This window comes from Hemicordylus capensis, chromosome 1 (assembly GCF_027244095.1).
Source record: "Hemicordylus capensis ecotype Gifberg chromosome 1, rHemCap1.1.pri, whole genome shotgun sequence".
Classification (NCBI taxonomy): Eukaryota; Metazoa; Chordata; class Lepidosauria; order Squamata; family Cordylidae; genus Hemicordylus; species Hemicordylus capensis.
In genome coordinates this window covers 34,139,837-34,155,442 of record NC_069657.1, presented here as the reverse complement: position 1 = coordinate 34,155,442, position 15,606 = coordinate 34,139,837, and the positions used below count along the sequence as shown (strand labels likewise).

The following is a 15,606-nucleotide window of genomic DNA, read 5'->3' as shown; positions in this document are numbered from 1 at the left end:
GTACTTTGAGGGCAGGCGTGAGCATTACATAGCTCAGAAGCCAAAGGTAGCTCCCAGGTTTATCTGAAGTAGCTCTCCAGACTTTGGGGCTTTCTCATCCTTTCTTTCCTTTCCACCCAGTACAGCGAATGTGTTAGTGCCCAAGTGGGGGCATGGCTGCACCATTTTTCGTGTCTCTGTCTTCGTGGGAACAGGATTACTTTATTTTCTCTCCCATTCCGTTCTCTCCAATTTCTTCCACCCCAAAGCAGTGCCTCTTTCTCCCCTCCTGTTCTGCAGCAAAATTATCTTGGAATTCAGGGGCTTTGATGTTAAAACAATCTTATTCTGTAAGTGTAAATTTTTGTACAAGCTGCCATTTTGCAACTGCCACTATTTTGTGACTACCTCTGCCTCCCCAAAACCCTGTTTCATGTCAGTAGCTCCCAAGGTTCTGGAGGAAAAAACATAGGGTACCCTAAAGGTAAAGTGTGCCATCAAGTCAGTGTCGACTCCTGGCGACCACTACCAACGGGTAATTTACACCCATCCATAAGGCTTGTATACCCATTATATTTTTGTGGCACCTATACCAGGAGTAGCTCTCATTTGTACCTGACTTAAAGGCAGGTTGCAATTACCCATGGCAAATGCTTACTTGCTGCTCCTCATGAATAATCTCCTAGGGAAGACTACCTCAAAGAATATAGTAGTTATTTCTTGGAGCAGCAGACAAAGGATAAAATGCTTTGTCTATACAGGTCTCTGGTTTAATATTAGTCCTGCAGCTGTTGACCCATAATAAGTGAATATGTAATCTGAGTGCACTGGTTCTTATTCATTAAAAAATGCTGTGCCTGAAGCAGTCTCCTCCATATAGGAAGCAGACAGAAGAAACTGCACGTGTTTTGTTTTTGCCTTCTCAAACTCTTTCAGGCTGTTTGTGAAAATGGATCCATCTGGACCAAGTGAGAGAACGACAGCTCACATTACCATCATGGGCCTCTTCAAATGCATTCTGTTGCCTTTTGCAGCAATTAGGGTTGCCATATTCTAGCTTCCCAAATCCAGGTGGCCTATTTTGCATATAATGTGGCAACTAATTTGCATTTATTTATTTATTTATTTATTTGACAGATTTGTAAACTTTCCCCTCCTTCTCTGCCCTCCCATGTGATCGGATCCAGAGTAAAATCCGGGCAACACATTTGAAATCCGTGTAAATCCAGGTGGAATTTAGCAGCCAGGGAGAGGAGCCAAAATCCTGGCTACCCTAAATTCCAGGGGACATGGCAACCCTAACAGCAATTGATTTGAGGCTGCAGAGAGAAAGTGGAAACAGTTGTATTATCCTCCCAGATTCCAGCATAGTTCCATCCACCCAGCAGCCCTTTTGTTTTCTGGCTGTAAATGCTTAGCCTGGGTCTTTCCTTTGGACCGTAGCTCAGTCCTGGTCCTGTCTATAAGGCTCTCTTGGTGTATTCCTGGCCTTGGCAACTCCCATGTTTACTGCCTAGCCCCTCGTCTGTCTGGGCCTAGCCTAGGTGCCTGTCAAGGCCGGCTCAGATTCTCCAGCCGAGACACTCTGTCCCATTCTTCTGGAACTCCAGCTTCTATCCCTGCGTTCCTGACTACTCATACTCTAAAGCTGTCTGATGATTCCAAGGAGCAAAGATAATTAGACTGAGGCAACACACTTGCTGAAACTAAGCTATGCTTGTGGTTAAGTTGCCGTGTTGGCTGACATCCTGACTCAGTTACTCAACTGAAGTCCCAGTGAGGTTAATCATAACAAGTCAGTTGACAGCTACTGTCCTTAACCCAGAATCTTCAAGTGGTTGTATGTGCAGTTACTGCCCTCATACGTATTTCCAGACTCTTCAGTTCCTACTCCTCAGTCTAATTAGCACTTCTACAGTAAGTTCCATAGTGACTGCCTTGATGCTTCTGCATCACTTTCCCCGGTGTGTGCCGCTTCAGAGACTTTGCTGAATGAATTCACCTGAGAGAGGCTTACCTAATCAGATTAGCTCTTTAAAAATGCCATCCTTTGCTCTTTCACTAAAATCCAGTTAAAAATTTCTAAGGTAGTTTCTTCATGATAATAATTCTACCTAGTGGCACTTAACAGTATTTCTGTAGTGCTCTTGGCTAAGTACTTAGAGTGCTTTGCATAGATTACCTCAGTAATGCCTGCAATAAACCTATAAAATAGGCCAATACTATCCCTCTGCTACCGATGCTGGAGTTGAGACTGAGAATAACCAACAGGCCTAAGACCATTCAAGTATATTTATGGCTGATCTGAGATCTAAACTGAGGATTTCTAGCTCATAGCTTCTGTCAGGGGCGTAGCAAGGTTGGAGTGGGCCCAGAGACAACATTTTAAAATGGCGCCCCCCTCCCTGAAGCTCAGCTCATGCAGTAAAGAAATCTTAAATTAGGCTGAATAGTGGTAACAAAAATGTGTGTGTGTGTGTGTGTGTGTATATATATGATGATTTTTAAAAAGGTTTTGTAAATTGTGGACGATGCAAGTCATGTAATAGTACTAGAGAAAGACATGCTGTTCTGGTAGCTCCAGATCTTAACATTCACATCAATTTCGGAGGATGAATACAACTGAAGGAAGCCCAGGCGGGTGCGCGGCTGGGGGAGTCAGTCATGTGACTTTGCTCTGGGGGGCCCCCAAGGCAATGGGCCCCCAGACAACTGTCTCCCCTTGCCCTATTATAGTTACGCCCCTGGCTTCTGCTGTAACCACCTTACTGAGGATCAACGGTATCATCCATAATATGCGGCTCCAAAAAGGAAGGTCTGTGGACCATTAATAAAAATCTGAATCTGAATATGCCACTCCAGTTGCCTTTGATATGTAACTTCCTATAAACTCACCAAAGACTAAGTATGGGGTTCTGTGTTATTCTCTCAGTATAAAATTATTCCAAGCTCTTTTCATCCTCTCTAATCATTTGGTTAATGCACATTTCCTCCTTTAATGGTGGTTATCCCAACTTGTTGGTGCCACTGTCAAATAGGCAGTGAACTCATGCAGTTTATTTTATGCTGTGCTCTGTTGTTGCTTTGGAAACAGGTACCCAAGAGCAGAGAAATATTTAAAATACCTTTGGGCACTTTAGTGATTTGCAGTACCATCAGAGTTCAGAATTGCAGCCCTCTAATGAGAAGATCTGTTCCTAACCACCCAAATATAGATCCGAATGCTTTCAGGTGGGGAATTCTGGGATGGCAGGTGTTCTGATTTAACATGCCTAGAAGCAACAAGCCACATGGACAGTTCCAGTTAGCAAGCTGTCCTAACTAGACAAAATGGCATATTGGGGTGATAGGGCTGATATTCAAGCTGTCAGTACAGGTAGCTCTAGCCCAAACAACGGATTGGTCAAGGATGGCCTTGCTTACACATGCAGCTGAATCTGTTGGTAGCATCGTGCGGTGGTAGAGGCAACTATACCACGGGGGTGGCGGGGGCATTGTGAGTGCTCCTGTATGTTGTGTGTGTTTAAATTTCCCTGCAAACAGCGACTTTTTTTTAAAATCTCTTCTGCTAACTTGGCAAAGAGGCACCTTTTAATGTGATTCTCTTTATTTAGCAGGGGGAGAGTTACTGCCCCTATCCAACCCCAGCACTGTACCTCCAGTGACTGTTGCTGGTGTCTATCTTGTTTCTTTTTAGATTGTGAGCCCTTTGGGGACAGGGAGCCATCTTATTTATTTATTGTTTCTCTGTGTAAACTGCCCTGAGCCATTTTTTGAAGGGCGGTATAGAAATCGAATAAACAAACAAACAAACAAACAAACAGAAAGTGAACACAATGGGAAGGAAGATTTTAGCCCAGTCTGCTCCAAGGTCTACTAGTTCTCTGCTTGCAAGTAGCTTTTAATGCAGGACTGAATTCAAAAATATGATTTGCCCATTTGCGGTCTGAGGTGATCAACTTTACCATTTCATTCCTATGCCATTGTTCTGCTTAAGTGGACTGGGTCAATAGTTGTGGAAAACCCAGCCCAATTTTGATCTCTTTCTCCTCCCCTGCCCGGCATCAATCAATCAAATAATTAATTAAATCTTATAATGGGTATTGATTAATTAATTAATTAGATTTTTATATGCCTAACCCAGATGGCTCTAGGTGGTTCAAATAAATAAAAGCAAAATAAATAACCCATTAAAACAATTACAAATTAAAACAATTAAATACCATTTTAAAATCACTGAAGGCCAGGCTGAAAAGATGTGTCTTTAGGGCTATTTTATAAGTTGGTAAAGATCTTAAGTCTTGAATATCTGTAGGGAGTGTATTCCACAGCCCAGGAGCAACCAGTGGTGCACCTAGGTAGTTTCAGAGCCTGGACCTAAAGGCCTTTGGAAGCTCCCCCCCCACCCGGCCGCAAGTTAAACATCATCCCCCTACACATACACACACACACACAAACGACACAGACAGTATTTTTCACATATGGGTTCTTGAGGGAACAAGCAGCAACTGAACTCACAAGAATATAAGAATATTAAAAAGGTATATTTATGCAAATATGCATTAGCAGAAACATTTCAACACACAATTTAACATATTCCCACCCCACATATTTCTTTCCCCACTCTCACTTCTGTCTCTAAAAAAGCACCAGTCATACTTGGCCACCTAGCACAGTGTGGGCTGGTGACGTGGTGACCACACCACCCAGAACAGACTAAAGAGGATTTGGGGGCCCTCAGAAGGTATGTAGGCCCTGGACTTCGGCCCCAAAGTCCAGGGGTAAGAGCGCCTCTGGGAGAAAATACGGAGAAGGCCTGATCCCGGTTCACCACCAGACAGCCTGATGGTAGCCAGAGATGGACTTCTCTCGATGACCTTAATGTGCGGTGGCATTGCTGTCTGCATGTCCAGTTTAGCACTGAAACGCATAACCAATGCGGACCCAGCCTTAGGACTTGCTTCAGAGAACAGAGCTTCTGTCCATCATATAGTCTGAAACAAAATGTTGGTTTTGACCTCTTCCTTGCCACTTCTGTCTTAATCTCCATGAAATAACAGGCATGCGATAATCAGGTGTGAGGTTTTGCTAAGGAGTCTTCTCAAATTAGTTTGCTTGAGCTAAATGTTTTTCCAGTGCTTTCAGGCTGAAATTGTGCATTAATGTCTTTTTTTTAAATGTTCCCCATTAAATTTTCCTGTTTCTCTTAATGTAAGTAACCTGCTGTAAATATGTGTGTATATATTTATCCAACCCAGTAACCAAGGCAATAAAGAATGGTATTGCCCTTGCCCCTACCACCCACACCCTTTATTCTCTGGGGTTAATATATATTTCATTGCAGTGTGTGTTCTAACACCATACATCTCCTGTCTGCTAAGCCTTACTGTGCTTCCTACGTCTTACTGGTAACATTTGTTGTAATACTTGCATGCATTCATTATGTTTTCCTTTTATTAAATTTCAGGGCTGCATGTTTTATCTCTTGGTTTTAAAATAGAGTTCAGTGCAGCGTAAAGCTCCAGTTTATAAGAATTGTCATAAATCCATCAAAACAAGTACTTGCTAAGCTGCACAGTAGCTTGAAGTGTTATAATAAATACAGGGATAGCTTTATTCCAAAACCATAGTGAAGGCTGAAAGATTACATCCATCATTGGCTGTCAGAAATACAAATAGGACACAAGCCTACTTGTTCTTTTTATCAAATAAGCAGAATCAAATTTTGAGGAGATGTTTCCTGTTTTGTCTCAAGCTTGGAGCATTATTGTTATTATTTTTGTTACTAGGTTTCATCCAAATAAAGGTAGTCATGACTAAGTCTGTGATACTGTGCACACTTACTTGGAAGTAAGCTCCACTGAACACAGTGAGAATTAATTCTGAAGAAATAAGTGCATCGCACTGCAATGCCAGTCCCATTGAAATTAATGGAATTTAAGTTAGTCACAACTAACTATTCTCATTTATTTCAATGGTGCTTAGTCAATATTTACTTTCTTTGGATACAACCCCTTCTTATTATTTACTGGCTGATAGGATGCACAGGTGTAACATGAATGGGAGTGACTTACGGAGCTGGTGCTGCAGACACGATGCAGTGGCACCACTGTAGGGAATGGGTGGTAGCGCTAGGAGCATCATTGTGCTTCCTCCTCTTTCGCTATAATGAGGAGAAATACGGCAATGCTTCTAGCACAGGGCTGCTTAACTTTGGTCCTCCTGCAGATGTTGGCCTACAACTCCCATAATCCCTGGCTATAGGCCACAGTGGCTGGGGATTATGGGAGTTGTAGTCCAAAAACAGATGGGGGGCAGTGTTCAGCAGGCCTGTTCTAGCACTACCGCCTTTTCTTCACAACAGTGCCATTGTTTCCAAGTCTGAGGCAGAAGCTCTGTGAGTTGCTCCCATTCATGTTAGGCATGCCTTTTGTCAGCCATTATTATTATTGCTATTATTATTTAATTATATCATCTGGGGGTTCCCCAACCTGTGGTACTCCAGATGTTGCTGAACTACAACTCCCATCCTCCCTAGCCACAATAAATTGTAGTCCAGCAACATCTGGAGTGCCACAGGTTGGGAGCCTCTGCAGAGGCGTATCTAGGGAAAATAGCACCTAGGGCAAGCACTGAAATTGTGCCCCCTGTCCAAACATCTGACACCCGTATTTCAGATAAATTTACCATAATATCAGCTGAAAAATACAAGTCAAGCTCGTTAATCTCTTAATATTTCAAAAACTATTTAGCAGTGGATGTAGCCAGTCCAAAAAATGCTGGAAAACTACAAATTTCAGTATGCTGGGGCTCATGAAATACCCAAATACTATGTGGAGGTGTACTTGGAAAACTAAATAGAAGTGCCTGTCTAATTCTCTACTATGCATTGTAGCATCACTATTACATAAGTTTTAAAAATAAATTGAGAATTGGACTTTCCCCAGAGACTCTGAAAATAACTAAAGGATATGCAGAGTAAACTGTGTCACTGCTTGGAATATATTCTAGTCTTTCAGAAAGACAGTTAAAATGAGAGAAAGAGAGCAAGAAACTCCCAGTGGGCCTTAATACTAAGGATTTCACACTGATTCAAAGACAAACTCACCATTAATAGCCATATTATTAAGACATCACATTTAACTCACTTATCACAAGAAGCAAATTAAGAGCAAATGAATACAATCTTAGCTCATAAGCTTCAGCTCAGAATTCACAAGCCCTGATTCTCTGTACATAGTGCCAAACTGAATATGTGTACAGTGACTTAGATTAGATTATTTTTTTATCTGTAGCCCCTTTGGGGGGCTTCCTAAAGGCCATGGGGGGCACTGCAAAGGTTCCTCCTCCCCCCGCTGGCCTCTAGGGCCTCACAGGGACCACTTGAGCATATGCGTGGCCATTTTAAAAAAATAATTGTTTTTTTAAAATGGCTGTTAAGCAAAATGGCCACCGTGCATGCTCAAATGGCCTCCGCAAGGCCTGGCAGAGCATGCGCGGTGGCCATTTTGTTTTTGGAGGCCATTTTAAAATAATTTAACTTTTTAAAATGGTGCCCCCCTTCAAGTGGTGCCTGGGGCACGTGCCCTGCCTGCCCTACCCTAGATACGCCCCTGAGCCTCTGATGTACTCCATAATCCAGTTGAATCAAGGAGTTTTTAATCCTATTGATTTTGACAGGAGAGACAACCTCTACAGTGCATGAGAAATGTGTTGTTTACTGGGCCCAATGCATTTCGAGAAAAGACTTCCTTGTGGATTCTGAGCTCTGTATTCTATGTGGAAAATTATTGAAATAAGTGGATTATTTTGCCATATAGAATACACAACACAATGCCCCCAAGGAAGAATCTTGTATTGAGACATGTTGGGCCCAACAAATAACATATCTGGTGCATCCTAGAGCAGGGCTAAATAAAGTTGGCCCTCCAGCCGCTGTAGGACTAGAACTCCCATCATCTCTGACTATTGGCTGCTGTGGCTGGGAATGACGATGTTTGTAGTCCAACAACAGCTGCAGGGCCAAAGTGGTGCAGATCTGCCTTTGATCTTGTTTCTCATTGTTTCTGCATTGTTTTCCCTTCTCCTTTCAAGAGAAAATTAATCACATGTTTAGCTTTCCTATTGAAATCAGTAAGATTTAGTGTTGACTGGATTGCAACCAGTAGAGAACGGCTGACATCCTGGCTAAATTCACTAGAGGAAAATCGTAAATAAGCATTGAAATTTAGTTATCCTTTAGAGTAACTTCTGAGTGGCTGGGGATGATGGGAGTTGTAGTTCAACAGCAGCTGGAGGGCCAGGTTTGTCCATTCCTGTAAGCACACAATAACTGTACTCCACCTAATAATGGCATGAGATAAACTAAGGATGTTGGTGGGGCATGATGAAGAGCAGAAGAAAACCCAACCTGCTTCTGCACAAACTCAAATCTGCAATTTGCAATTCTGCAAACTGCAATTTGCAATTCTGCAAACTGCGATTTGAAGCAAGTGCCCCAAGGTGGCAAAATGCTGTTATTGACATATGATCAAATCTGGCTACAGATAGAAATTCAGCCATTTAAGATTTTTAGGGCTTCAGATTGTATACCTTTCAGCAAAATGAAGGACTCGTTGAATTTGAGGGAAAGAGAGGCATAAAGAAAGAAAGAAATTTTATTGCTAACATTTACATTGTGGTCAATAGTGAAGGGAACGCAGCAGTATGGCCGAAATTCTGTGGTGATGGTCGATGAGATCATTTGTTCCAGTCCTCCAAAATTCCGTTTTCCTGAAGCTGGCTTGCGAATAATGATCACGAATAAATTTGGACCAAGGACCAGGTTACGGATGGCAAGCAGGCTGATTATTAATGAGGTGAGTCTACAAGATAAAGAACAATTAAAGTGCTGAATAATGTATTCAATAACTGTATGTATGCTACTTACTCCCATTGGGAATTATGCCACAGAGTATGTCACAGTTGCTTGGATGCAGCACTTAGGATGCATGGAACTTCCCCTGTTATTGGTAGGAGCATCCATGCCACCCAGTGAGCCCACATCCCTTTTGGATGCATGGCTGGCTTTGTGATATGTTAGCCATTATTTCTTTAAAAATAACAACAACCCTGGTCTTTGTCCCAAGGAATTTACAGCTTAATGTTTGAGGATGAGGAGAAAGGAAATGAGAAATCAGGATAATGGAATGTATGCACATAATTCATAGTGGTTTCCTAATTCATTGTGTGAAGTACATCTTTAAAGTACTTAACAATGGGATTAGGTTTAAAATGGAATAATACAAAGTTCATGGAGAATAGGGCTAATTAGTGTCTCCAAGTTCAGAGGCAGTATGCCACTGGATTCCAGTTGCTGAGAAGCCTCAGCATAGGTGGGCTCTTTTCTTTGTGCTCTGCTGCTGAGCGTTCCAGAGGCATCTGGTGAGCTAAGTGGGCTTTTGATCTAATTCATCTGGACATTTCTTAAGTTCTTATAGTTTGGAATGAAGATGGGAGGGGAGGAGGGATAATCAAGCAAAGTGTTTCTTCCAACATTGTTGTAAGCATAATAGAAAGCCTATAGATTGATTCCATACATTCATCATACAACTGAACCTCTCTTTTTTTGGACTTGCTTCAGAAAGAGTTGTGTAGTTAAGGGGAAGCCACAACAGGAACTTCTTGCAGACAGAATTAGAATAACAACATTATGACTCATTATTATTATTATTATTACATTTATATCCCGCTCTTCCTCCAAGGAGCCCAGAGCGGTGTACTACATACTTGAGTTTCTCTTTCACAACAACCCTGTGAAGTAGGTTAGGCTGAGAGAGAAGTGACTGGCCCAGAGTCACCCAGCTAGTACTAAGGCTGAATGGGGATTTGAACTTGGGTCTCCCCGGTCCTAGTCCATCACTCTAACCACTACACCACGCTGGCTCTAGAAAATGATTATGGTAGGAATGTGTATGAAATGTGATTTGAGCTCTGAATTGTGGCACATTCCCTGCACCTTTAATAGGGAGGAGAACAGGTCCATACCTGCTCCTCCTCTGCTCACGACCACAGGAAGTTCGGCAGTGTTCTCTCCAGCTAAGTTAGCGTACCGGTGGGGCATCTCCCAGCTGCCCTCGTGCGACACCGGCTCACTCATGGCCTCTGTGCATACGTGGCAGCCATGTGCATGCCGGCGTCGAATTACAGCAGCTGGGAGATGCCCCACCAGCATGCTAACTTAGCTGGGGGAGACGCTGCCAAACTTCCTATGACAGCGAGCAGAGGAGGAGCAGGTATGGACCTGTTCTTCTCCCTGTTAAAGGTGTGGGGAATGTGCTGCAATTCGGAACCCAAATCGTGTTTCATGCACATCCCTCGATTATAAAAATAAATAAGTAGCTGACATCCGGACGAATTCAGCACTGGTGCTACAAAGGAGAGGCAGTTTTTCCCTCTTAAGTGCACCGTCAATCTGGAAAATATCTCTCTAAGGGCCACATGACCCCCAGGTACACATTTTCAGGAGGCACAGTGTGCTTCAGAGGGAAAGGGAAATCAGCGGAAATCACCCCTGCCCTGTAGCATCAATATTGCATTAGTCTGGATGTCAGCCATTTATTTTATATATATTTAAAATTGGACAATTGGATTTTAATTTTTCCCCAACTAGCCAATTATCATCCTATTTCTCCCAGAAGATATAAGGAATGTATCTGGGGGGGTTTTATTTCTGGTTTTTCTTTGAGCACCAAGACTTAGCAAACACAAAGGGTATCCACAGGTGGACAGGAAGAAGGCTGCACAAAGCTTAAACAACAACACCACTCCGCCCACCCAGATGATGCCTTAATGTTAAAGTGCATATCGCTCTTCCACACAATCTGTGCTGTTGCATGTAGCACGGATTTCCAGAGGTTGGGACAATCTGTCCTGGCCTCCAAATATCCCACAATGCACCGCACAATGAGCACAGTGCATTGGGGGATACCCCTGTGAGACGGGAGCTCTAGGCATCCATCTCTGTGTGTGCTCAGACTGCAAGCAGCCTGATCACACACACAAGCCCAGCGCCAGGGTTAAGGGCGCGCTCACATCATGGATCTCAGCACTACACACGAAGAGCCTAGGCTGGTCTGCCCTAGCCTTGGTTAGGCTGCTCGTAAGAACCGCCTTACAATCTAGTTGAGGTATTACAGTTAAGAAAGTGTTTTAATGCTGAGGCAGAGAGATTGCTGGATGTGTTCAGCTTCTGCAATCTTGAAATATATAAAACCACAAGGCTATAGATGGTTGCTTCACATATGTTTATTGGGTATTTGCTTGCTTTTGGCATAACCAAAAATGAGGAAGTCTTCAGTTCTAATGGAACATTTTGGCTTCAATTCATACCGGTGATACTAAGAAAGCAGAAAAAGAGAGGCATTGTCCATATGGATCAATAAATAGGCACTGCATGGTGTATTCTAGTAAGGGGGGAAATTATGCACTAGATTAAGGTTGACAGAGATCTGTACAGACCAGAGGGTTTTATATTAACCTGGGGGCAATTCCAAGGGTAACATAATCAAGAATGTTACCACTTTTTCATTGACTGTAGCCATAAGCAAATTTTCAAGTTGATATTAAATTATACCCACTGGCAAGAGAACTTCTCCTACTATAAGGCCATATTTTTACAAAACCCTTAAATATTATCGATTGTGTCTGAAACATGCAAAATACATTGGTAACAATCAAAAATGTTGTCCAAAAATTCTGATTTTGTTATTGACTTATTTTACATTTTTCAGACACAATCTATAATATTTTAGTAAGAATATGGACTTATTGTTGGAGATGTTCTCTTGCCAGTGGATGGAGATAGATAGATAGATAGATAGATAGATAGATAGATAGATAGATAGATAGATGCCTGAGAAAATGCTTATAGCTACTACTATTATTGAAAGAGTGGAGACATACCTGATTCTGTTACCTGTGGAATTGCTCCTGGTTGGCAGCTGTCCTTCTTGAGGTATCCTAAGATCCCAACGAGGGGTAGCTCAGGGTATTTGGGTGTTGGAGGTAAGACAAAAAATGCTGCCTCACCCTTCTGCCCCTGAAGGATGTTTAAAGGGGGCCGGGGTGGGGGAGAACAGGCTGATCATTGCTGGCAACCTCTTCTCATCACCCTGGCTATAAGGAGCCCAGGGCAACACAGAAGAATTTGCCAGCAAGCAGCCCCTTATCCTTAACCAAACCTTGCGTGAAGAGGGAAGATTGCCCGTGGAGCCCTTGGCAAGGATGAGATTGGGTGCTCCCTTGCAAGCAAAATGAGTTCCCTTTCTCCCTACCTGCTGCTGGTGGCAGTCACCACTCATCTCTTCTTACTCACCGAATTGGGCCCTTTATCTTTTCAAAAAGCAGTGTGCAGGGAAGTTGGAGCAGCAGGAATTAGTTACTTCCTGCTGCTCCAGCTTCCCCACTCTCAGACTTTTGAACAGGCAGAGGGCCTTCTGCATCAGGGAAGGAGCAAGGGTGAAGGGCAGTGCCTGACATGCCCCCCAAAAGATGTTTCGGGGGCAGCAGTAGGTCCAGACAGGATGAGGAAGCTGGAGGCAGCTAGTCTACCAGCTCTGCCAATCTGTCTCTCTAGGTGTTCACCTCATCTTGTTTCATTAGTGGGGTATCCTGATCCCAACCCACTGTATCCTAGGCCTATGTAAATGTTGTTCTATCTATTTTTATTAACACTGTAACTCAGATTTGAGGGATATATTATCTCTTTGTATCTTGGAGAGATAGGCTTGAGCTGATATCAGTTTTTGTCTGATATCAGTTTTTGTCACTTTCTTTATTATTATTATTATTATTATTATTATTATTATTATTATTATTCCAAGTAGTTTGGTATCAGGCTCCAAAGATCTTCCATTTGAAATGGGCAGGGAATGGAAGTAGTTGCATATCCTTGAGGGAATCTTGGATCCTAGCCATAGAGGAGTTAAAAATGGCTAATCGATAGATGTTAAAAACTGAATTGATCAAAGATGTCCCGGGGGTGGGCAAGAGTCATTATTGATACATTTAAAACCAAGCAAGATTGAAAAACTCTCCTGAAATGGCTACTTTACCCACTCAGTTTGGTTTCCATGCCTTCCAGCGTCAGCGACTAATCCAGTCGGCCAACGGCAAACTGATCCAGAATGGGAAACATGAGAATATTGAAAATGGGGCCATTCATGTTGATAACCAAGAAGAAGAGGATGGTCATAACAACCTGTCTCCGTTTTCGCCGCCAGGTAAATTTGAAGGCATATTAGATAATTTATGAGAGAGTGAGAGTATTTTGATGGGGAGAACTTGCCAGAGTATTAGAGTACCAAAGTCCCCCTGCTGGCACCTGCGTGCCTCCAGCTCGGCCACTGTTAAAACAGCTTCCCCTGTCCTTACTTGTCTTTTCTGCTAGAGATAGCAGATGGAGGCACAAGTACCACCTAGGAAAGCTCCCTGCAGCATTCAGTATTATGCCCACAGTCCAAGGCATGGACCTGCACACAAATATGGAATCATTTGGCTGCAAAAAAGTAGTCCCCAAATGGCAATTTCTCTAAATGAAAATTTGACCCTCTTAAAATAAATTAATATTTTAAATTGCAGTCATATTCCTGGAACTGTTGATATTTAATTATTGGTGCCATTACACAGGTAGGACTAATTTAAGTACACCAGCACATGTCTGGATATGGAGACCACCACATAGTTGTATGAAACTCTGTAAAGGTAAAGTTGTGACGCTGGGTCGGTGTCAAGTCCTGGCGACCACAGAGCCATGTCAGTTAAGCTGATATAAAACCCTTGTAAGTTTGTGTATGTACCCCAAGTGGCTAACTATAACATATAAATCAGCTCTAAAGGATGCATTCTTCCCCCCTAAATTGCAAGCTTGGGATGTATTTTTTCCCCTTTATAAATCTTGAATTTTTATAATTGTACCTATATGTCTTTGACCCTCACAGATATAGTTGCTCTGAGATTTATTTTTATTTTTTTAAGACAGGGAAACTTTGAGAGGGTGTAATGAAATAGCCAGGTTTAACTGCTACTATGACTCTCTCTACCCCTCCCTTCTGACTGTGCTTTGAAAGTCTTCTCTGTGTGCCAAGGGTTTATGAGGAGGTTCACAGATAGAGTCACATCCCCTCCCCCCATGGTGATTCATTGGTTGATAATAAAATATCAAATTCTCCCCCTTGGTTAACTAGTCACCTCTAATTTAACAGTGCAGAACAACATGACTTTTAAGGGAAGGGTCATGACAGCTTTAGTAAAAGTTAAAGAGAGAACATTAAGGAAGTTCTAGTTTGCAAGCCTTAAAATGAAATGAAAGGGAGCAGTGCGGGCTTGTTAGGGATGACTGCCTCAGGTGAGCCCTGATGACAGAGAATCCAAATGTCACTCTCTCTGTCTTTCCACTCTTTAATGTGGGATGTACCAGCAAGCTCTCCACCACAGGTCCCATTGAAATGAATGGCAGCTACACCAGAGTACTACCCTTGAGCAGCTCTGGTTCATTTCAGTGGTCATCTTCAGGGACCCTGCTCATAAGCCCATCCACCACCCACCCATCAAAGGTGCAGCTAGTGGGGACAGGGGATAGAGCCTTTTCGGTCATGGCTCCCAGAGGGAACTTCTTGTCCCAGGCGGCTTGTCGATTCCCCTCTCTGTTTTGGTTTGTGGTGAAGATCATTTCATTTCATTTTCACCCAGCTTATGGGCTAGAATGACTCTAACTTTGTGCCCTAATAATCATAATCATCATCGTTTGTATGGCATTTTTTGAGTGTGAAAAGTGCTTCACATGTGTTGTAATCCTAAAACAACCCTGTAAGTTAAGTAAGTATTATTATCCTTGGCCACCTAGTTTGTTTATAGCCGACTAAAACTGGAAAGGTTTTGATTCATAACTCAGTTCCTTAGACACTACTGTACACCAGCTCTCTGACTGACTGACTGATTGATTGATTGATTGATTGATTGATTGATTGATTGATTGATTCAGTGCCGTCAAGTTGGTGTCGACTCTTAGTGACCACATAGATAGATTCTCTCCAGGATGATCTGTCTTCAGCTTGGCCTTCAAGCTCTCTCAATGGTGCAGTCATTGCTGTCATCATCAAGTCCATCCATCTTGCTGCTGGTCATCCTCTCCAGGATGATCTGTCTTCAACTTGACCTTTAGGGTCTCTCTGTGGTGCATTCATTGCTTTCATAATTGAGTCCATCCACCTTGCTGCTGGTCATCCTCTTTTTCTCTTTCCTTCAACTTTTCCCAGCATTATGGACTTCTCAAGGGAGCTGGGTTTTCGCATAATATGTCCAAAGTATGATATTTTGAGCCTGGTCATTTGTGCCTCGAGTGAAAATTCTAGATTGATTTGTTCTGTGATCCATTTGTTTGTTTTCCTGGCTGTCCGTGGTATCCTCAAAAGTTTTCTCCAGCACTTGCTCTCTACAGTGCAGTATTTTGCTGCTGTCTCTGTTTTTCCCCCTTTGATGTTGTATTGTTCTCAGTTTGTTTCAGTTTGTTTTAACTTTGCTTAGTGTTAGCCATCGGTGGGGGGGGGGGTAACTTCTGAGGCCGAAAGGCAGGAGATAAACATTAGA

The 15,606-nt window shown here is 42.6% G+C and overlaps 1 protein-coding gene across 3 annotated transcripts in view; it reads left to right on the top strand.

Moving 5' to 3' along the window:
* Positions 1–15,606, top strand: part of SLC24A4 (solute carrier family 24 member 4) — a 199,597-nt gene that overhangs the window by 149,735 nt on the left and 34,256 nt on the right. For all 3 annotated transcript variants that reach the window (XM_053280737.1, XM_053280727.1, XM_053280717.1), the window contains 2 exons: positions 8,668–8,837; positions 13,103–13,241. In XM_053280737.1, the coding sequence (XP_053136712.1) occupies positions 8,668–8,837; positions 13,103–13,241 (309 nt within the window). The remainder of the gene's footprint in view (positions 1–8,667; positions 8,838–13,102; positions 13,242–15,606) is intronic.